Genomic DNA, 22,508 nt, shown 5'->3' with positions numbered 1-22,508 from the left:
AGGGGGGGAGGAGGGGAGGTGAAGCAGGTAGGACCAACAGAGAAGATCGTACGAAAGAGCTTCTAGGAGACTTAATGTAGGTCACAGGAATGTCTTCAAAGTGAAGGAGAGAGAGAGAGAGAGAGAGAGAGAGAGAGAGAGAGAGAGAGAGAGAGAGAGAGGCAGTGGTTACCATGGTACTAGACTGCCTAGGGAGGGGGCGAGGACGAGATACAACAGAAATTGAAGCCGTCACGGTCCCTTTAATCCTACATGCCTAAATTTAACCGTGTGTGCTCCACAGAGCAGAAGTGATCACGGCGTCGCTCACTGTGACGATCTAAATATGTCCGAGGTCATGAGGGACACGGATGTGATGATGAAAGAGGAGAGTGACTCCAAACTCCTAAAACACCAGCAGCTCTCTCTGTGGCCCCGAGGGTCAGAATATGACCATCAAGGTAGACCTGAGCACCAAACTTTGCTCGTTTGCACTTCTCAGCTGTCATGGTTCCTCTTCTGCATCATTAAGCACATCATGGTGATGCTAGCTACACTACAACTTTAGGAGTTTTGGTTGTGCAAAAATGATAAACAAGTGCTTAAACTTACGCACCTACACTTTGGGATATCCAATTTCAAATATGACATTAAACAAACATAAGCATGAAAACATAAAATATTTAAAACTCTAAGATCAAGAAAGAAATTAGTTACAAAACTTCATTAAAACTCAGTTTGCACCCCACTGAAGAATATATGGCAGAAGGACCTGAGAAGTGACCTTAGTGAGGACCAGTGGGATACTATTTGCCAGAATGTCTTTATTTCACCGTCTTGTAACAAAAGAATAAGTTTATGCACAGGATGTACCTTACTCCACTCCTAAGCAAGATGTTTCCAAATTCACCCCCAGGATGTCATCGTTGTAAAACATGTATAGGGACAGTTATGCAGAAAGTTAAAATACTTCTGGAAGGATGAACATGACCTGACTGTCAAGGTTGTGGGTTTTCATTTTTATTTATTTTTTCCTCTTTTTCCCTCTTCTTTTGATTTTCCTGTCGTGTTTGTTTTTTGTCTAAACTCAGTTTATTAAGAGAAATTAAAAGTTTGTAGTGACAGAAATAAAAACTAAGTTTTAAAAGGGTTTGCGTCCATTATTAAGTGTAAACAGCTACAAAGAGGAACCATTTGAGTCTGGATTTAAAGGTGGTCAGAGTCGGGGCTTGTCTAATGCTCTCTGGGAGGACTTGGTCACATTATTAAGTTTAAATCTCAGACAAAAATCAACATTTACAAGAATCCAAACCTGCTTCTTCATATAGACCTTTCTGCATCCTGCTAAAGAACAAAATGCAACATATTTTTTGTATTTGTTGTCATGAATAGTCATGAAGAAGTCCTTTTGTTTCTCTCTTGTTTCCTTTCTGAAATCAATCAATCTTTATTTGTATCGCGCCAAATCACAACAAACGTTATCTCAAGACGCTTTTACAAACAGAGCAGGTCTAGACCACTCTATGTCAAATTATGAACAGAGACCCAACACCAAGACAGGATCAGACTCAGTCTGACCCCACCTTAATCCACCATGAGCATTACACCTCACAGTATTTAGCTAGTTACAGTGGAGAGGACAAACTTCCTTTAACAGGCAGAAACCTCCAGCAGGACCAGACTCATGTTAGACACACATCTGCTGAGACCGTGTTGGAGAGAGGGATAGAGGGAGGTGAAGAGAGAGAGAGATGATAGTGATGAGACGGATAGTAGAAGCTGTTGCCGCTGGAGTCCAGCACGTCCGTATCAGGAGGACGTCTACAGCAGCTCAGAGGAACCTACGAGACAAGGGAGCTCAGGGACTCCAGAAAGGTCTATGGTTAGTAACTTTAATGGGACAGGAAGAGTTAAAGTGAGAGACAGGCAGAGAGAGGAGAGAGAGGGAAAGACAGGATCCCAGTGTGTCAGTCTAAGCCTATAGCAGCATAACTAAGACCTGGTCCAAGCCTGATCCAGCTCTAACTATAAGCTTTATCAAAAAGGAAAGTTTGAAGCCTACTCTTAAAAGTAGAGAGGGTGTCTGCCTCCCGGACCCTGACTGGTAGATGATTCCAAAGGAGAGGGGCCTGATAACTGAAGGCTCTACCTCCCATACTACTTTTAGAGACTTCAGGTAGGATGAGCAGGCCTGCATGTTGGGAGATTAAAGCACAGATGTGAACATTAAATATTTATAATGAAGGTCTGCAAAGGGACTGATGTTTAGTTTATTTTAAACTTCATAATCATCATTATATTATCCACATGCTGCCTTTCAATGTATTTCAGAGTCACCCCGTCGTTCCTCTTCTTTGTGTTGTTATTGTCTGGCGTGATGTCTCATGTGTCTCAGTCTGTCTGAATGTCTCCACATGTGTAAAGTATGAACTGTATGTTTTAATGAATAATGTATAAAGGGGAGGGATTATGGATATGAGTAGCCTCTGATCTTGTACATAATCCTGTTTTAACACCTCCCCCAAAAAAGAATCTGCTCCGACCTTCCTGATGTGAAAGTCGTCTTACACAGAGAAATACATATTTAATGTCCGTCTAGACTCACACAGGAAATCTTTTTTCTCTGTCCTGTTTGATGATTTTTTTTTCTCCAATGCAAATTCAATTTCATCCCATTTTTCAGACAGGAAACAAAACAAAAAACAAAAATTGCATTTTACACACAAACACAGAGACAGGACTGCTACACCCCCACACTTCCATTCAAGGGTTCCCTGCGGTACAATGCTGCAGAGGATTATGGGGCGACAGTGAGGCTCTGTAGCAGGATGTCTGTGTGTGTGTTTGGGTGTGTGTGTTTGGGTGTGTGTGTGAGTGTGTGTCTGGGCCTTGTGACACTGGTGACTATCTGTAACTGTTACTTATGGAGAGACGAATGAACCCTTTCTTTCTCTCTCTCTTTCCAATAAATCATATATTTAAATGTTTGTTACATGAATCCCCAAAACTACTTTCTTTCTAATGTAATTTGAAGCAGTTGAAGTCAATAATATTACAGTGATAATCCTTCAATTGTTCATTAAATCACTCTTAAGTTATTGCTTTACTCATCTCTTGAATGTTTTTTCCTTCAGTAACCCTTCAGTGTTTTTATTTACCGTACTGTGACGTGGTGTGTTTGTTTCCTGTCTGTTTTCTTCACTTTGCTAGACGTCTCTTTCACTCAGCTCTTTGTTTTAACATCCCTCCGTATTCCTCTTCTCTTCTTCTTTTCTCTGCTGTTGATCCACCAGCCAGTAACCACTAATCTAAAGCTTTGTGCTCTCCAAATAAATTGAGAGTACTGTTAAGAATATCAGATACTACACTGACACACTGGGATCCTATCTGACCCCCTTCCCCCAAAACCCCCTCATCACTTCCTTTAACTCTTCCTGTCCCATTAAAGTTACTAACCATAGTCCTTTATCTGGAGTCCCTGAGCTCCCTTGTCTCGTAGGTTCCTCTGGATCTCTGCTGTAGATTCCTTTTTTGGGGTCTGTTATTCATCCTTTCTTTCTTTCTTTCTTTCTTTCTTTCTTTCTTTCTTTCTTTCTTTCTTTCTTTCTTTCTTTCTTTCTTTCATCCTTTCTTTCATTCATTCTTTCTTTCTTTCTTTCTTTCTTTCTTTCTTTCTTTCTTTCTTTCTTTCTTTCTTTCTTTCTTTCTTTCATTCCTTCTTTCTTTCTTTCATTCATTCTTTCTTTCTTTCTTTCTTTCTTTCATTCTTTCTTTCTTTCTTTCATTCATTCTTTCTTTCACTCTTTCATTCTTTCACTCTTTCATTCCTCCTTTCTTTCTTTCTTTCATTCTTTCTTTCGTTCCTCCTTTCTTTCTTTCCTCCTTTCATTCTTTCACTCTTTCATTCCTCCTTTCTTTCTTTCTTTCTTTCTTTCATTCCTTCTTTCCTTCTTTCTTTTCTTCTTTCTTTCTTTCCTTCTTTCTTTCTTTCTTTCTTTCTTTCTTTCTTTCATTAATTCCTTCTTTCTTTCTTTCTTTCTTTCCTTCTTTCTTTCTTTCTTTCTTTCTCTCTTTCATTCCTTGTTTCATTGATTCCTTCTTTCTTTCTTTCTTTCTTTCTTTCTTTCCTTCTTTCCTTCTTTCTTTCATCCTTTCTTTCATTCATTCCTTGTTTCATTGATTCCTTCTTTCTTTCTTTCTTTCTTTCTTTCCTTCTTTCTTTCTTTCTTTCATCCTTTCTTTCATTCATTCCTTGTTTCATTGATTCCTTCTTTCTTTCTTTCTTTCTTTCTTTCCTTCTTTCTTTCCTTCTTTCTTTCTTTCTTTCATCCTTTCTTTCATTCATTCCTTGTTTCATTGATTCCTTCTTTCTTTCTTTCTTTCTTTCTTTCTTTCTTTCTTTCTTTCTTTCTTTCTTTCCTTCTTTCTTTCCTTCTTTCTTTCTTTCTTTCATCCTTTCATTCATTCATTCCTTGTTTCATTGATTCCTTCTTTCTTTCTTTCTTTCTTTCTTTCTTTCTTTCTTTCTTTCTTTCTTTCTTTCTTTCTTTCTTTCTTTCTTTCTTTCTTTCTTTCTTTTGCCTCTTTGTAGTCGTTTATATGTACCTGTTTTCTTTCGTGCCTCTTTTTAAGATGATTCCTGGCATTTATTGGATCAGCCAGTTAAAGCAAGACATGATCTTTGGGGGGAGAAGGAGTGGGCACGACTTACATCAAATGGCCGAGGGCTGTAGTGGAACCCAAGGAGCGAGCTCCCCATGTCTCCATTCGCACCCCTGAATGAATCCGTCTCCTTGTGGTTCTTTTTTGGAGTTCTGGGTTACCTGAATTGGCTTTCAAACTGAAATGTTAACTCCAGAAGATAAAGCTCATGGCATAGGTCCTTCAGTTTGCTCCCATCCGCCCAGACTTAATCCATCTGTGGCGTTCAAAATCAGCGTGGATCAGAAGTGACGTACCTGCTGTTACTGTTAGCTCTCAGGATGCTAACGTGCAGTACATGCAGGCCTGATCACACACACACACACACACACACACACACACACACACACACACACACACACACACACACACACTTGTATCTGCTCCACAGCTGATATGGCTCAGTTTTTTCCTGCGTTCAGTCACTCAGCCTCCACCCTCCATCCTCATTTCCTCCATCCCTCTCCTCCTCTCTAAGGACAGAACACCATGCTACAGATGCTGCTGTCATCTCCAACATTCCTCCATCCATCCATCCATCCATCCATCATCCATCTGTCCATCCTTCTGTCCTCTAAACCCCCCCACCCATGCCTAAAAATACAAATGCAGCACTCACCCAGACCTCCTCAGACGCAGGCCATCAGTGTGACTCTGTCTGTTTTCCAGCCTGAAGCCACCGCGTCATGATACCGTCTTGTTTGCTCCCTCTCCTCTCCTCTCTGCTGTGTGAGTGTGTGTGTGTATGTGTGTGTGTGTGTGTGTGAGAGAGAGAGAGAGAGAGGGAGTGGGAGGGGGAGGATATCATCGTCACGGCAACACCAGCAGCTTGCAGCAGCAGCAGCACCAGACTGAGGAGGAGGGGGGAGAAGAAGAGGAGGGGAGGGGATGGAGGGAGGAGGGAGTGAAGGTAGAGAGGGAGAGGGAGAGGGACCATCCACTCTAACATCCACCAATGAGGAGCCAGAGGAGGGATAAAGGAGAGAGCTGATTGGTTCATTGGTGTGTCTGTTACATGATGGAGTGGGTGTGCTCTCTCTCTCTCTCTCTCTCTCTCTCTCTCTCTCTCTGTGTTTATCAAATTGTCTCTCTCCCTCAGATCTCACTTTTATCAACTCCTAATTTATGTTTTTACAAATAATTTAAGTTCATTGCTAAGTTGTTGTTATTTTAATGATTTTTCGTCAAACAAAGAGCCAATCAATTATTTCTTTATTATAATTAGGTCCTTATTTTCTACATTAGTTAGATTTATTTTTATTTTTAAATGGACAGTGCTTTATTTTTTATTCTTAACCCTCAACAAAACTCTTTTATTATCATTATTATTATTATTATTGGAAATATTGTTATTATTATAATTTTGAATATAAACACTATTATTATTATTATTGAAACTTAAAAATACTTCATATTATTGAAACTGTTAATTACTTTAAAATTGTTTTGTTCTTTTTTTCTGTCTCAGTGTTTGCTGTATTGTAAAGAAAATACCATAATATAGTTATATAAAAAAAAATATATATAGAAGAAATATATATAACTGAAACTAATAGATCATATTAAACCTTTATAATAAATTCAAATTTACTTTTAATCTTATCTTATTAATTTTTATTTTTCCATTTAGTCATTTAGCTTTTTTTTATTTATTATTCTTTTTAACTATTTTTTATTTATTTTCTTTTACATTTTTTAAAATATTTTTTTCGGAATTTATTATTTTATTTTCCTTTTAATTTTTCTTCAACATTAGATTTATTTATAACCTTTTCCAACTGAAATATAAATGATTGATAATCCTGTTGAAAAGAATCAATATAATCAGAATGAGAAAGTACCCTGGGTTAACATGGTGTGGAGACAGTTCCTCCTCCAGTCCAGCAGGGGGCATGAGGGCGCTTTGGAGCAGATGAGCGGCCGCCATGATGGAATATAAAGCAGAGGAAACGTCACAGGGATCATTTACAGAGGGAGCCGATAGAAGAGGAACACCAGTCTCCAAACTAAAGGTAAATATGGATTAAATCTCACTTTAACTTCACTAATGTTTCATTTTAATAACTTCTAACATCATGAGGAAACATACAGGGATTAAAGAAACTGAAGATGAGGGGTGGTTTGAACGGATGGTCGTAGATTGTGACAGCGTTACTGTGAGAGGGTGAAAAGGCACGCGCTGCTTTTTAATCCACATTTGGCGCCAAGTTAATTATTTGAAACACAGTTTTAAAGTTAATCTTCCTTTAAAAACTTTAACAGAGTGAAAATAAACCCACTGTCACACTGCAGGAAACACAATTAGCTTAAAGTTAGCTCCAAACTGTGACTTCCTGTGGAAATGTTAGCATTTAATTATGTTTCAAGACTTTATTTAATATTTTAAGAATCAATTTCACATCTTTTTTAAATCTAAATAAAGCTTAAAAAGAAACCCACAGTGTTCCAGGTCCTGTAACTTCCTGCAGCTGGACACGTGGTCATGACGTAATGGCTCTGCTGTGTCTTGTTAAATTGCCTAAAATCAGCTAAAGTAACAGATTAGCTTTTAACACAGGTATTAAAGGTGTAACAGGGTGAATTAAAGGCTGTTTTAATCATTCACACTGCTTTTCTTTATTTAGGCATAATTTAATATTATATTCACTATTTCCCCTTTTTTTTTTATAATTAGTAATTTTATTGAGTTTTTTTCATTTTTTCAAACAAGAATAATGAACATCAATGAATGGACAACATCAATAAAATAATTAAAAATGCAGATAAATGCAACAAAACAAAACAGAACAAATAATACTAATAAAAAATAATAATAATAAATAAATAAAAAATAAGATAGTTTGGCAGGACACAGTGGGCATTTACATTTACGTTTACATTTACATATTAAGGGCAATTACTGTACATTCTTCACAGGGTAGCGTTGCTTCCCCCAGTCTTAAAGTCACTGAAGCTGTCCCATTGTTTTTTAATCATATTGTTTCTGGAGTTTAATTTCCCTAACATCTTCTCACATGCAGCAATTCCTGTCATCTGCTCCCTCCACATTTTCAGTGTAGGAGTTTCAGCCTCCTTCTGTTTTCCCTTCTTTTCCAGATAAAATATGATGCAGACGCTGCAGGAATTGTTACCAGACTGTGCCAGCGACACCTCAAAGCTGTGTCCTTCGATGAAGCTGAGGTAAGAGCATTTTCTAAACACAAGTGTGCAGTTTTCACTTTGTATGTAGTTCGCTGTGATGATGCTTTTTCCTGCCATTCGTAGTTTCCACCAGAGGTCGAAAGACCAAAGATGGCCCAATCCTTCCTTGGATGTCTGAGCGAAAGCTTAAAGTCTGAAACATGCCTTTTTTAAAGAAGTCTGCTTCTCTAACTCTCTCTTTTTCTCACTTCCAGGTTGAGCTACTCGGCGGCAGCTCCATCATGTCCTGTCCACTAAAAGCACATGACAATGGTTTGTATTTATTATGATAATTAAGATTAAAATGAAACTATCTGTCGCTGTGATGATGCTTTTTCCTGCCATTCGTAGTTTCCACCAGAGGTTGAAAGACCAAAGATGGCCCAATCCTTCCTTGGATGTCTGAGCGACTTTAGAGACTGTTGTTGGATCATCTTTGACTTTTTAAAGTCTCATATAAATACATTTTAAATCTCATTTTCAGGATGGATATCAGGAACTTCTGGATCCTGATTGAGGCGTCATCGTCATGTCATGAGGTGTGTATCATTTATTTTTATTTCATCTTATTTGTGCATAACCTCTAAAAATATAGATTCTGCAATTTTAGCTGAGGTACACAGTTCATTTTTATGTTTACTGCAAAAGAAGTATAAAAATACAACTTAAGATTACTCTGCAATAAGAGGAGAGACGAGCAGTTACACTCCGTACAGAACTAATCTTACAACTTGTACTTTTTTTTTGAAAGACTAGATGTGCCGCTGTGAACATGGCTTCCTTTTAACTTGAGTATTAAGAGATACTTGTTGTAGCTGACAAAACTGCAAGCTAGCCTGTAGTCCTGGCTAACACTGCACAATCATCCATTCCAAAAACACTGTAGAGTGTAGAAACAACTTTAATCCAGTGTTATTTTTAGTGTCACAAAACCCAATATTTAAAGGATGATTCCTGATTCTAAGCAGACATGGGGGGTGAAAAAACTGACTCCAAATCTAGTCAAGTCTCCACTGACTCCACCCACAGTCTCCACTGACTCCACCCACAGTCTCCACTGACTCCACCCACAGTCTTCATCTTAAAGAGACAGTAACTAAAATTGCTTATAAAAATAACCAAATCCAACATGATTTTTTCCAGGCTTCACAATTACAATTACTCAATTAACACCAACACTAAATAAATCATCAACTTTATACTTTTATAATCAGTAACATAACTTTGCCTCACATTTATGATTAGATATATAATATATTGTTAAATAATTTGGAACTGGAATGTTTGTTTTCCTGACTCTGACTGGCACATTAATTTAAAAGCATGAAACAGATTTAACATTGAAGACCTCCATTAGGATAAAGTTTATTGTGGTGATAAATCAATCTTGTAGACGGCTCAACTTCTCATCAGATTTATTTAAAATCCCTAATCATTCCAACGAGTATGATATGTTAGTCTTGTCTGAAGTTCTGTCCTTTTTTATCTTCCTGCTGATATTCGCTGTGATGATGCTTTTTCCTGCCATTCGTAGTTTCCACCAGAGGTCGAGAGACCAAAGATGGCCCAATCCTTCCTTGGATGTCTGAGCGAATTGAACGAAAGTTAATCTAATGCGCTGTCTCTTTAAATCCAGCAACTAATCAGTGACTGTATTTCAATTCCAGGTCTGAAGACTCTTCTGGACGTGCTTTAACGTCAGTGCAGTGATGGGAAGCATCTGTTCCAGTGGGAATCACTTCCTGGTGTGTATCTCGTATAGTTGAGTTTTGATAAGCAGCATTGTTGTGCTGATTGGACGACCTGAGAGTTCGCTGTGATGATGCTTTTTCCTGCCATTCGTAGTTTCCACCAGAGGTCGAGAGACCAAAGATGGCCCAATCCTTCCTTGGATGTCTGAGCGAACTTGAACCAAAGTTAAATTATGATCTCTGCTTGAACTCTACAACTAATCTGTGATCACATCTCTGTTTCAGGTTGGAAAGCTCAGAGGAGGATCCTTCCCTAACTTCACTACAGTGAAGGAAAGCATCAGCACTGACGGTGAGTTTCCTGATACATAATTGCCCTTCAGAAATACATATATGGGCATGAGAAGTCTAGTTGTGCAGATTGAGGACCTGTAGTTCGCTGTGATGATGCTTTTTCCTGCCATTCGTAGTTTCCACCAGAGGTTGAAAGACCAAGATGGCTCAATCCTTCCTTGGATGTCTGAGCGACTATAAAAGACTAAATGTAGTTGTCTTGTCTTTTTTAATCCAATAACTGATCTGTGATAACTCTCTTTAGGTTTTGAAGACATGCTGGGTTTGCTGTCCGATCAACAGAGACGTCTACGCAGATGATGACCCTGAAAAGGTGTGTTAAAACTTTCTACAAGAGTTCTTGAGTGTGTGTGTTTAAAGTCGGCACAGAGAGTTCGCTGTGATGATGCTTTTTCCTGCCATTCGTAGTTTCCACCAGAGGTCGAAAGACCAAAGATGGCCCAATCCTTCCTTGGATGTCTGAGCGAATCATGTCTCTAGTTTGACCTCTAAATGAAAGTTTGGCTTGTTGGTTAATTTTGTTTTTCTTCACCTGCAGGTCCTCCATGAACACGGAGCTACAGTGAACCGGTTCCTCATCAGTCCACATGTAGAACACACTTTGAAAGAAATAAACTCAAACTGATCATTACTGAAGTTGAATTGTTTCCCTTTTTCTGGAGTTTACATATATTATTATAAAATGTTAAATTTACTGAATTTTAAACCAATGAAGTAAAGGCATTAGTGTGAATTTTCTTGGCTCATTATTGATCTTTCAGGGTATTTATACAAAACCATCATGTGCTTATTTTACAGGATATGTAAGTTCCAGTTCAAGGGTTGATGAAAGCAGTCTTAAACTTTGAATAGCAAATGTTAACTTGATTTAAAAACACTACTATTGAATATAACTTGAAGGCTTGTGTACTGAATAACAATGTAATGTCCAAACAATTCAGCAATTTAATATTTTCTACAAAAAGTATGCCATACGGGTATTTGGATGAACAAACTATAGAGAGAAATATTCTGTTATCAGGGTTCCCATGCGTCCTGGAGAACAGTCGACCAGTTTTCCAGTTCTGGAAATCACCTGGAAAATGGGAGAAAAAGTCAAATGTCCTGGAAGATTATTCCAACATGACTGTGTGTGACCTGACCCTGTTATTAAAACTCATCCCCATTCACTGAAGGCTGAGTCCACGCTGTGCTGGAAGAGACAGGGACACAGACCGGTCCGGCTCTTCTCCCTCACTTGGTCATAATCATGCATTCACAGAAAACGGGAGTCTCATGTTTTATGGTAAATTCACCTTGTGGAGTGATCTTTGGATTCAAAGAGTCTTATATTTAAGTTAAAGAGTGACCTGCGGAGTCAGGCAGAGAGCTCAGGGGTCTGTGCCTCAGTTACTGTACTGTAGACTTCCACTGAGAGGAACATATTAGACTATTTAGGAACTGAATTAGGAACTACATTTAGACTCTCATACCAGCTTGATCCTCACTGAACATGTCCTGAAAATGATCTCTGGAAAAGAGTGGGAACTCTGTTATGTTTTGTCGATCTGGTGATTTTTTTTTTAAGTAACAAACAGAAAATTGGAAAAGGTAAATGTGGGCCTTCCATACAACTTGAGACGTTTGATTTTTTGTCTTCCAGTAAACCATCCTTTTTATGAGGGATGTTAAACTAATGTTATATTTATTTGCAATATACACTGAAAGATTTTTTGTTGCTTGTGAGTCTACAGTCATGGCCAAAAGTTTTGAGAATGACACAACTATTAACTTTCACAAAGTCTGCTGTTTCAGTTTTTATAATGGCAATTTGCATATACTCCAGAATGTTATGAGGAGTGATCAGCTCAACTGCAATTCATTGCAAAGTCCCTCTTTGCCTTGAAAATGAACTTTATCACCAAAAACACATTTCCACTGCATTTCAGCCCTGCCACAAAAGGACCAGCTAACATCATTTCAATGACACACAGGTGTCACACACATTAACACAGGTGTGGGTGTTGATGAGGACAAGGCTGGCGATCAATCTGTCATGATTGAGTGACTGGACACTTTAAAAGGAAGATGGTGCATGACACCATTGTTCCTCATCTGTTAGCCATGGTTACCTGCAAGGAAACACGTGCAGCCATCATTGCATTGCACAAAAGGGCCTAACAGGGAAGTTTATAGCAGCGAGTAAGATTGCACCTCAGTCAACCGTCTATCCAATTATCAAGAACTTCAAGGAGAGAGGTTCAATTGTTGCCAAACAGGCTCCAGGGTGCCCAAGAAAGTCCAGCAAGCGCCAGGACCGTCTCCTGAAGGTGTTACAGCTGCGGGATCGGGCCACCACCAGTGCAGAGCTTGCTCAGGAATGGCAGCAGGCAGGTGTGAGTGCATCTGCACGCACAGTGAGGCCAAGACTTTTGGAGGAAGGCCTGGTGTCAAGGAGGGCAGCAAAGAAGCCACTTCTCTCCAGTAAAAACATCAGGGACAGACTGATATTCTGCAGAAGGTACAGGGACTGGACTGCTGAGGACTGGGGTAAAGTCATTTTCTCTGATGAATCCCCTTTCCCATTGTTTGGGGCATCTGGAGGAAGGCTTGTTCGGAGAAGACCAGGTGAGCGCTACCATCAGTCCTGTCTCTTGCCAACAGTGAAGCATCCTGAGACCATTCATGTGTGGGGTTGCTTTTCGGTCAAGGGAGTGGGCTCTCTCACAATCTTGCCTAAAAACACAGCCATGAATAAAGAATGGTACCAGAACGTCCTCCCAGAGCAACTTCTCCCAACCATCCAAGGGCAGTTTGGTGATGAAGAATGCCTTTTCCAGCATGATGGAGCACCTTGCCATAAAGCAAAAGTCAGAACAAAATGGCTCGGGGAACAAAACATTAAGATTTTGGGCCCTTGGCCAGGAAACTCCCCAGATCTTAATCCCATTGAGGACTTGTGGTCAATCCTCAAGAGGCGGGTGGACAATCAAAAACCCACAAATTCTGACAAACTCCAAGCATTGATTATGCAAGAATGGACTGCCATCAGTCAGGATTTGGTCCAGAAGTTGATTGACAGCATGCCAGGGAGAATTGCAGAGGTCTTGAAAAAGAAGGGTCAACACTGCAAATATTGACTTATTGCATGAATTCTGTGTAATTCTCAATAAAAGCTTTTGATACTTATGAAATGCTTCTAATTGTGTTTCATTATACCATAGAAACATCTGACAAAAACACCTAAAAACCCTGAAGCAGCAGACTTTGTGGAAATGTAATATTTGTGTCATTCTCAAAACTTTTGGCCATGACTGTAGTTACAATATAAGGAGATTTCATAAGAAAGATGTGTACATGGTGCAAATATTGTCTGTATTTTATTTCCCTTTATTTATTCTAACTGTGTCAGTCTGTTGTGTTACCCTGTCCCTCGTTGTAAGCTGCTGAAGGAGGGTTAATACATTAACATTAAAAACAGTAAACAGCTCCTGTGTCTCGTCTGTGTGTTTTCGCGCAGTGTGAGTTTTTGTCCCTCTCGGCCTCCGTACCCGTGACGCCCCACAGCAGCTGTTAGTGTGGAGCTGCTGTCACAGCTAACACAGCTGTTGTTCACCGGCTAGCTTGCTCCAGCAGGAGGGGGGGAAACAGGCACACAATGGCAGGTGTGCACCCTCAGGTAAGGAGAGATAACCTCACAGCATGTTCTCCCCTCTGCAGGACTTTAAACCTCTCTGTGTGTGACCATGCTAACTGTGGCTAACGGCTAACAGCTCAGATCTGAGGAGAAAAAGCTGCAAACACTGAGCTGCAGCTGCTGAGACGTGGCAGTACACACACAGGGAACATGTTCATGTGTGTGTGATATGAATGCATGATATTTAAGAGAGTGCATCCTGTCATAAAATGCAGTGAGTTGTGTTAACCTACTTAAAGCTGTCCTGTGAGACCTCCACACAAGCTGCTATTTCTGTCCCTGCCTGTTTCAGGACGACCTGCTGAAAATGACCCACAGAGAGAACTGGAAGTGAGTACAGCCTTCACCCTCCTGCAGGATCTGATCCTTTTATTACAAACATATTAATAAAGTGTTGAATTCTTCCTCTCTGTTCATGTCCTCTCCTGCAGGGTGCAGCATGAGCATCTGCATGTGAAGCACAGGGGTCATGAAGCCATGCATGCAGAGATGGTCCTGATCCTCATCGCCACGCTGGTGGTGGCTCAGATCGTCCTGGTGCAGTGGAAGCAGAGGCACCACCGCTCCTACAATGTGAGTGTTAAAGGGAGGGTGTGTGTATTGATCCTGTCTCTTCTTACAGCACCTTGTCCTCTGAGGTTTCTCCTGAAATTCACGTTTCTTCCACTTGAGCTGAATCTTAAATTTCCCAGCAGACCTCAGTGTCACAAACATGGACTATTTAAAGTCCAGCGCCCCCGAATGAGGTGACCGTACTTTGATTTCTGAATGATAGAAGAGGATTCTGACGGTTTATAACATGATGCAGGTTTTAGGTAGCCCCATTAACCCTTTAGACACCAGTACAGTTTTAGTGTGGGTCTGATTTTAACTGATCACTTTGATTTGACTTGGATTAGGGCAACTAAAAAACAAATGTTTAGAGGGTGGATAAACAAAAATAAAAAAATGGAATATGTTATTTTATTTTTTAAAGTTCTGGGAAAAAAGCAACAATTCTGACTTTGATCTTAAAATTCCGATTTTGCTCTCAGAATTTCGACTTTGCTCTTAAAATTCCGACTTTGATCTCAGAATTGTGACTTTGATCTAAGAATTGCGACTTTGATCTCTGAATTCTGACTTTGATCTTAAAATTCAGACTTTGATCTCAGAACTGTGACTTTGATCTAAGAATTGCGACTTTGGTCTCTGAATTTAGACTTTGATCTCAGAATTTAGACTTTGATCTCAGAATTCCGACTTTGATCTCAGAATTTAGACTTTGATCTCAGAATTCAGACTTTGATCTCAGAATTTAGACTTTGATCTTAAAATTCAGACTTTGATCTAAGAATTCAGACTTTGATCTAAGAATTCAGACTTTGATCTCAGAATTTAGACTTTGATCTCAGAATTTAGACTTTGATCTCAGAATTCAGACTTTGATCTCAGAGTTTAGACTTTGATCTTAAAATTCAGACTTTGATCTCAGAATTCAGACTTTGATCTAAGAATTCTGACTTTGATCTCAGAATTTAGACTTTGATCTTAAAATTCAGACTTTGATCTCAGAATTCAGACTTTGATCTAAGAATTCTGACTTTGATCTCAGAATTTAGACTTTGATTTTAAAATTCAGACTTTGATCGCAGAATTCAGACTTTGATTTTAAAATTCAGACTTTGATCTCAGAATTTAGACTTTGATTTTAAAATTCAGACTTTGATCTCAGAATTCAGACTTTGATCTCAGGATTCAGACTTTGATCTCAGAATTCAGACTTTGATCTCAGGATTCTGACTTTATTTAAAGAGTTGTTACTTTGATCTTCAAATTCTAATAAAATTAGTCTGAAATAAAAAAAGTTCACCTCATATTTTTCAGATTAAAGTCAGAACTCTGTCTTTAATTTCAGAATTAAAAAAAAAAAAATAACACCTAAAAAAAAGAAAGAAAATAAATCTTGCCGGCCCTCCTTTCTTTTTTCATGTCTTCCTAATCCTCTTCTGTAAAATCGAATCAAACAGCTCAATTTAAAAATAATGTGAAAATTTAAAATTGAGTTGATTCTATTTTTAAAAACACGACTTCTTCTTTGTTCTGGTCCTTTCCCCCCGGAGGACCTTACCTTTCTTACAATAACAGGAGATGAAGTGTTGGTTAATGAGTGTGATGAACTCTTCCTCAGCTGGTGACCCTCGTCCAGATGTGGGTGGTCCCCCTTTACTTCACCATCAAACTGTACTGGTGGAGGTTCCTGTCCATGTGGGGGATGTTCTCCGTCGTCACCAGCTACGTCATCTTCAGAGCCACGCGTAAGCCTCTGTCCTGCAGGACGCCCAGGTAAGAGTCAGAGAAGGCCTTTTTATCATACATCAAAGATTCTGCATTAAAAGTTTAACACAGTGTGTGTTTTCAGGATGGTGTACAAATGGTTCCTGCTGATCTACAAGCTGAGCTATGCAGTGGGCGTCCTCGGCTACCTGGCCATCATGTTCACCATGTTCGGCTTCAACGTCTTCTTCAGGTGAGTCGTGGTTTACAGAATCTGTAGCTTCAGCGTCAGGGGGGAGTGACGCTTCTTTCTTCTGGTCATTCAAGCGTTAAATGTCGACCTTTATCTGGGACTGGCTCAATGATTGGGACCCCCCTGAAGCTTCTTGCTCTCTTTAGTACTGAATCTACAAAGCTGCTCAGTCCAACACCTTGTGCTTTGCTACACAACAGACACTAGGGGGGGGCAGTGTATCTCTGTTAGTGCCCTCACCTCTCCTCTGTCGCCTCTCTCTCTGTGCAGTCTCTCTTTTAAACTCAGCTCTGACTCTGAAGCTCTTGACCCAAACATGCTGGACTCACTTTATGAATCAAAGGTGGATGGTTATCCTTTTCACTCAGGCGTGACCTGTTGGAGGATATAAAGCAATCCTCACCGTCTAGTTCCTGATCTGTGTCTCTGTTCTGTCCTGGTTCAGGATCAAGGCCGAGGACTCGATGGACGTGGGTGTCATCATGTTGTTCTACGGGCTTTACTACGGCGTCATGGGCAGAGACTTTGCAGAGATCTGCTCGGACTACATGGCTTCAACAATCGGGGTAAAAACACACTCCACGTTTACATCCTCTGGAAATGATGGAGTACATTAAGAACCTGTGATCCTAACTGTGTGATTTCAGTACTACAACAAGGGAGGCATGCCCAGCCGGAGTCTGACAGACGACATCTGTGCGGTGTGCGGTCAGAGGATCCTGGTGGACGTGGAGGAGGAAGGATTCATAGAAGACACCTACCAGCTCTCCTGTGGACACATGTATCCTGAATCAAGCTTAAAGGCTCTTTTTAGACTTCCTTTTCTTTCTAAGGTCTTGGAGAAGGTGGTTAACAAACAGCTGCAGTCTTTTATTGATTTAAAGGTCATTTCTGAGAAGTTCCAGTCTGGGTTCAAGTCACGCCATAGCACAGAAACGGCACTTTTAAGAATTTGAAATGACCTTCTTTTAACAGTCGACTCTGGTAACTCTGCGGTCCTGGTCCTTCTGGACCTGACAGCTGCCTTTGATACGGTGGATCACAACATCCTCCTGTCTCGCTTAAACACCCGTGTGGGCATTAAGGGTACTGTTCTTAAGTGGTTTCAGTTGTATCTCTCAGACAGGAGCTTCTCTGTCCAGCTCGGCCAGTATTCTTCAGCCACTTCCCCCCTGACCTGTGGGGGGCCTCAGGGTTCTATTTTGGGCCCCCTCCTCTTTTCGATATATATGTTACCACTGGGATCCATATTTAGAAAGCACAATGTCTCATTTCATTGCTTTGCTGATGATGAACAAATCTATCTGCCTTTAAAAACTAATGATCAGACCTCTGTCCAGGTCTCACTAGTCTGCCTCAATGATGTTCCATCTTAGATGGAAGTGAACTTTTTCTCCATGAACAAAAATAAAACAGAGATTATTTTATTTGGCCAACAAAACCTGTTGGATGGCTCTGAGAGCGCCATTGGCCCCCTTAAGCCTTACTGTCACCCTTTAGTAAGGAACCTTGGAGTTATTTTGTGACTTTAAGTTTGACAGGCAGATCAGCTCTATTGTTAAAACAAGCTTCTTTCAGCTCAGACTATTAGCAAAAGTGAAGCCTCATCTTCCCAGGAAGGATTTCCAGAGAGTGATTCACACCTTTGTTACTTCACGCTTAGATTACTGTAACTCTTTGTTTGTTGGTCTCGACCAGTCAGCACTGCGGCGTCTACAGGTCGTCCAAAATGCAGCCGCCCGCCTGCTGACTGGAAAGAAACGGCGTGATCACATCAGTCCTGTCCTTGAGTCTTTGCACTGGTTGCCTGTGAACTTTAGGATCCAGTTCAAGGTCTTATTCATTGTCTTTAAGTGTTTAAATGGTCTTGACTTTTATCTCACCTGAGCTCTCACAGGGAGGTCAGAGTGGGGACAGGAACAAGGGGTTTTAAGTAGACTCTGTCAAACTGTCCTAGGATTGTGTGGATACTGAATACACCGCTTTAGACTGAGGAACAGGCTGCGTTATGATTGTGAGTCTTTCTCCCTTAACTCATCCCACTCCTCCAGCTTCCACGAGTTCTGCATCCGCGGCTGGTGCATCGTGGGAAAGAAGCAAACCTGTCCCTACTGCAACGAGAAGGTGGACTTGAAGAGGATGATGAACAACCCGTATCCTTTTCTTGAACCGGTGTGGTGGTTGGCTGAATGAGGGGTAGGTGTGGTTTTTACCTGACAGTCAGAGGAACTCCCTTAAAGGACCGGACTCCAACAGGGTGGGGGAAATTCTGCAAGTCCATGATGAGATCTTTGCACTTTAGTAACCCTGACAAATCTACAAAGGTATGTCAGATAGTGGGCTCTTCTCCTCCTGCTGGTCATCAGTGGGAATGCATGTTGTGCAGTGGCTCATTCATCTCTGCACTCTCCTTAATTCCTCCATCCTCTGCCAGCTGGGAGAAGACTCACGTCCTGTATGGGCAGCTCCTGGACTGGCTCAGGTACCTGGTAGCCTGGCAGCCCATCATCATCGGCATCGTCCACGGGATTAACTTCACCCTGGGTCTGGAATAGAGCCGGCTGGAAGAACCTCGTTTTGTTCAAGTGCCAAAAGACACTGGCAGAACCTTGTCAGAGTCAGCGCTGCGAGGACAGGATTGGGACTGGAGTCCTCTGTGGTCTTAGTACGTGTTGCAGAGGACACTGTGAGGCCTAAACTGCTGCTAACTCTGACTCAATACTGAAGCACAGACTCAGTGTTGGTTGTATTCAAAACACCTGATGCAGATATGACTAGTTTGTAAAGTTGCATGTGGTTTTTACAAAGAAGAGTCACAGCTTTACTTTGGGATGTTTTCTAAAAAAATGCCTTTTAATAGTTACGTTGCACACTCCACACACACACACACACACACACACACACACACACACACACACACACACACACACACACACACACACGTCTCTGAAAGACTGGATCTGCAGAACCTTACAAAAAGGGCGATGCTGTTCAAATGTGGTTACATACCCGGTTTACATTTCATCTCTACTGCTCCGGCTTCCTTTGGGATGTCTGTTCTGTTCTGATTGGATCTCTTTGGAGCTTAATGGTCTCCCTGTTTGTCAGTGTTACTCGCCCCTGCAGGAATCTTTCTTTTGCCAAATCAACCTGTTGCTTTTTTTATCAAGACTGCTGCTGATATTAACTTTGTATTTATTAAATATTTGAAAAACCTTCACAAGTGTGTCAGAAAATATGTTGGGACACAATCTACAAACATCATGCTTTGTTTAACCGGTCCACTCCCACTGAGTCCTTTGACTTAATAATACATTTATTTTATATAGTGCTTTTCAAAAACTCAAAGACACTGTACAGTTGTTAAAATAAATACAAGCAAAAAAAAAACAAACAAATAACACAGAGTGAGTTTTTAAAAGAGATTTGAAATCTGAAGGGTCAGAGCAGTTTTGGATTTGAGAGGGGAGAGAGTTCCAGAGGATGGGGGGCGGCTACTGAGAAGGCTCTGTCCCCCCAGGTTCGGTGCTTGGTTCTGGGAGGTGGGGACAGGAGGTTGGCATGTGAGGAGCGCAGGTTACAGGAAGGAGTGTGATGGTGGAGGAGGTCAGTGAGGTAGGAAGGAGTGTGGTGGTGGAGGAGGTCAGTGAGGTAGGAAGGGGCCTGGTGGTGGAGGAGGTCAGTGAGGTAGGAAGGAGTGTGGTGGTGGAGGAGGTCAGTGAGGTAGGAAGGGGCCTGGTGGTGGAGGAGGTCAGTGAGGTAAGAAGGGGCCTGGTAGTGGAGGTCAGTGAGGTAGGAAGGGGCCTGGTGGTGGAGGCGGTCAGTGAGGTAGGAAGGGGCCTGGTGGTGGAGGAGGTCAGTGAGGTAGGAAGGGCCCTGGTGGTGGAGGAGGTCAGTGAAGTAGGAAGGAGTGTGATGGTGGAGGAGGTCAGTGAGGTAGGAAGGGGCCTGGTGGTGGAGGAGGTCAGTGAAGTAGGAAGGAGTGTGATGGTGGAGGAGGTCAGTGAGGTAGGAAGGGGCCTGGTGGTGGAGGAGGTCAGTGAGGTAGGAAGGGGCCTGGTGGTTGAGGATGTCAGTGAGGTAGGAAGGGGCCTGGTGGTGGAGGAGGTCAGTGAGGTAGGAAGGGGCCTGGTGGTGGAGGAGGTCAGTGAGGTAGGAAGGGGCCTGGTGGTTGAGGATGTCAGTGAGGTAGGAAGAGGCCTGGTGGGGGAGGCGGTCAGTGAGGTAGGAAGGGGCCTGGTGGTGGAGGAGGTCAGTGAGGTAGGAAGGGGCCTGGTGGTTGAGGATGTCAGTGAGGTAGGAAGGGGCCTGGTGGTGGAGGAGGTCAGTGAGGTAGGAAGGGGCCTGGTGGTGGAGGAGGTCAGTGAGGTAGGAAGGGGCCTGGTGGTGGAGGAGGTCAGTGAGGTAGGAAGGGGCCTGGTGGTGGAGGAGGTCAGTGATGTAGGAAGGGACCTGGTGGTGGAGGAGGTCAGTGATGTAGGAAGGAGTGTGATGGTGGAGGAGGTCAGTGAGGTAGGAAGGGGCCTGGTGGTGGAGGAGGTCAGTGAGGTAAGAAGGGGCCTGGTGGTGGAGGAGGTCAGTGAAGTAGGAAGGAGTGTGATGGTGGAGGAGGTCAGTGAGGTAGGAAGGGGCCTGGTGGTGGAGGAGGTCAGTGAGGTAGGAAGGAGTGTGATGGTGGAGGAGGTCAGTGATGTAGGAAGGGGCCTGGTGGTGGAGGAGGTCAGTGAGGTAGGAAGGGGCCTGGTGGTGGAGGAGGTCAGTGAAGTAGGAAGGAGTGTGATGGTGGAGGAGGTCAGTGAGGTAGGAAGGGGCCTGGTGGTGGAGGAGGTCAGTGAGGTTTGTCCCAGTCTACAGGATTGAACATCACCCCCTGACCGTGCTCCCATAAAGACTTCAGAGGGTCACAGCCTTTTTTTAAATGTAAAGTTATGTTTTGTGGCATTTTTAGCCTTTAATGGATAGGACAGCTGAAGAGAGACAGGACGTGTGGGGAGCAGAGAGCGGGGGAGGACACGCAGGAGATGGTCGAGGCTGGAATCGAGCTTGCGACCCCTGCAATGAGGACTGTAGCCTCTGTAAATGGGGCGCACTTAGACCGCTAGGCCACCGGTGCCTCGAGCAGAGATGATCCTTGATAAGGAGCATGCAGTTAATGGTTTGAAACAGGAAATATAAAGGATTAAGTTTGAGTGTCTTTACACAGAGAGGAAGTGTAAAAAAAACCTTGGAGTTGCCAACATTCACTGTCAGGATTGTGAAAGTGTAAGCCGGCAAACCTTGAAGACAAAATGTTTTTCTGTCTTTTATTTCAGCCTCACTAAACCCACCAGGACAAAGTGTTTTCAAGTAATTAGGACAAGTTCTGTTCTATTAAAAGGATAGTTAAAAAATACATTCAGTTAAAAAACATTTCAAACAGGAATCTGTTGAAACTTCCAAACTCAAAATGAACTTTTATTTTGTATGTTGAGCTAACATGTAATGTTTCCTCCAGGGTCATGAAGAACCCTCCCTCTCAGTCTGGCTCTTGTCACCACTTCTTCCCCTTCACCTTCAGGAACACTCTTAATATTTATAATGCACCAGTAACCCCTTAACTGCTGGGTAGAGGAAGAAGCAATGTCCCCTTCATTTTCCCACTCCCTTTTGTGACTTCTCCTCCTCCTCTCTCTGTTCCTCATTCTATCTTTCTGCTCAGTCATCATCTTCTTCTTCTTCCGCTCTCAAAGCCTTGTGGAGTCTCTTCCAGAACTCCCCGTACCTCTCCTCCTCCTGAGGCCACTCCAGGTAGGTGGTGGAGCTCATGAGTTTGCGCAGTTTGCAGAAGCGTTTGGGGATGTCGTCCTGGGACAGCGGCTCCAACAGGATCAAGATGGCCGACTCTTGGCCGGCGCTCCCATCGAAGAGCCAGAAGTGGGAGAAGTCCAGCTCGTAGCGGCACCAGTCGGACTGGACGAAGTTCTCAGAGAGGATGAAGATGGTCCTCCGGCTGCTCTCAATGGCGCTCATGATGTTGTCCATGATCCAGTGCCCGGGGAGAAAGTCTCTCTTGTGGAGGCACAGGGTCAGAGGTCTGGGACTCCTGGCGTTCATGGAGTCCTCCCTGCTCTCACTGCGGATGCATGAACCAGAGGATCTAAGATTATCTTCCTATTCCTCAACAACTTTTGATGCTATTGAAAGAAAGACAACATGACTCTGATTTGATATTAAACATATCCTGACGTTACCTCGGCTCCTCCAGTTCAGGTATGAGGAAGTTCTCCACCCAGCTAGCGTCCCTCTCACTGTAGGACACAAAGGCATCATAGGGCAGCAGTGCTTCTGAACCCGCTCTATCTCTTCTCCGCCTCCTCTTGGAGCTACGCTTGGCCTTAAGCCACGCCCAGATCATCTTCAGGTACCAGAAAGCATGACA

At 42.2% G+C, this 22,508-nt stretch overlaps 2 protein-coding genes, 1 long non-coding RNA gene and 6 other non-coding genes across 9 annotated transcripts in view; 8 read left to right on the top strand and 1 right to left on the bottom strand.

Annotated features, from left to right (window-relative positions):
• Positions 1-6,568: 6,568 nt before the first annotated feature.
• Positions 6,569-10,541, top strand: LOC117807359. Its single transcript, XR_004629955.1, has 8 exons — positions 6,569-6,692; positions 7,777-7,860; positions 8,076-8,133; positions 8,345-8,399; positions 9,528-9,605; positions 9,837-9,903; positions 10,150-10,218; positions 10,444-10,541. It is a non-coding gene; the product is annotated as an uncharacterized LOC117807359 (long non-coding RNA).
• LOC117807877 lies at positions 7,911-8,003 on the top strand. The gene has a single exon (XR_004630042.1). It is a non-coding gene; the product is annotated as a small nucleolar RNA SNORD14 (small nucleolar RNA).
• LOC117807898 lies at positions 8,178-8,270 on the top strand. Its single transcript, XR_004630061.1, has one exon. It is a non-coding gene; the product is annotated as a small nucleolar RNA SNORD14 (small nucleolar RNA).
• LOC117807880 lies at positions 9,361-9,453 on the top strand. Its single transcript, XR_004630044.1, has one exon. It is a non-coding gene; the product is annotated as a small nucleolar RNA SNORD14 (small nucleolar RNA).
• On the top strand, positions 9,672-9,764 carry LOC117807878. The gene has a single exon (XR_004630043.1). It is a non-coding gene; the product is annotated as a small nucleolar RNA SNORD14 (small nucleolar RNA).
• Positions 9,988-10,079, top strand: LOC117807897. The gene has a single exon (XR_004630060.1). It is a non-coding gene; the product is annotated as a small nucleolar RNA SNORD14 (small nucleolar RNA).
• On the top strand, positions 10,280-10,372 carry LOC117807899. Its single transcript, XR_004630062.1, has one exon. It is a non-coding gene; the product is annotated as a small nucleolar RNA SNORD14 (small nucleolar RNA).
• Positions 10,542-13,411: 2,870 nt separating the features above from the next.
• rnf175 (ring finger protein 175) lies at positions 13,412-19,031 on the top strand. Its single transcript, XM_034676616.1, has 9 exons — positions 13,412-13,563; positions 13,874-13,911; positions 14,013-14,154; positions 15,752-15,906; positions 15,983-16,090; positions 16,536-16,656; positions 16,738-16,871; positions 18,142-18,243; positions 18,525-19,031. Exons 1-9 carry the CDS (start codon positions 13,543-13,545, stop codon positions 18,643-18,645), a joined length of 942 nt encoding a protein of 313 aa, XP_034532507.1. The 5' UTR covers positions 13,412-13,542; the 3' UTR covers positions 18,646-19,031.
• Positions 19,032-21,379: 2,348 nt separating this feature from the next.
• Positions 21,380-22,508, bottom strand: part of LOC117807357 (toll-like receptor 2 type-2) — a 5,441-nt gene continuing 4,312 nt past the window's right edge. The window contains exons 8-9 of the mRNA XM_034676615.1: positions 22,321-22,508; positions 21,380-22,202 (exon numbers count right to left, since the gene is read on the bottom strand). The exon at positions 22,321-22,508 is cut by the window's right edge and continues 318 nt beyond it. Of these exons, the coding sequence (XP_034532506.1) occupies positions 21,785-22,202; positions 22,321-22,508 (606 nt within the window). The 3' untranslated portion in view covers positions 21,380-21,784. The remainder of the gene's footprint in view (positions 22,203-22,320) is intronic.

Source organism: Notolabrus celidotus, chromosome 23, assembly GCF_009762535.1.
Source record: "Notolabrus celidotus isolate fNotCel1 chromosome 23, fNotCel1.pri, whole genome shotgun sequence".
NCBI classification, from domain to species: domain Eukaryota; kingdom Metazoa; phylum Chordata; class Actinopteri; order Labriformes; family Labridae; genus Notolabrus; species Notolabrus celidotus.
The sequence above is the reverse complement of the archived record's forward strand: the minus strand, read 5'-3'. Positions and strand labels throughout refer to the sequence as shown.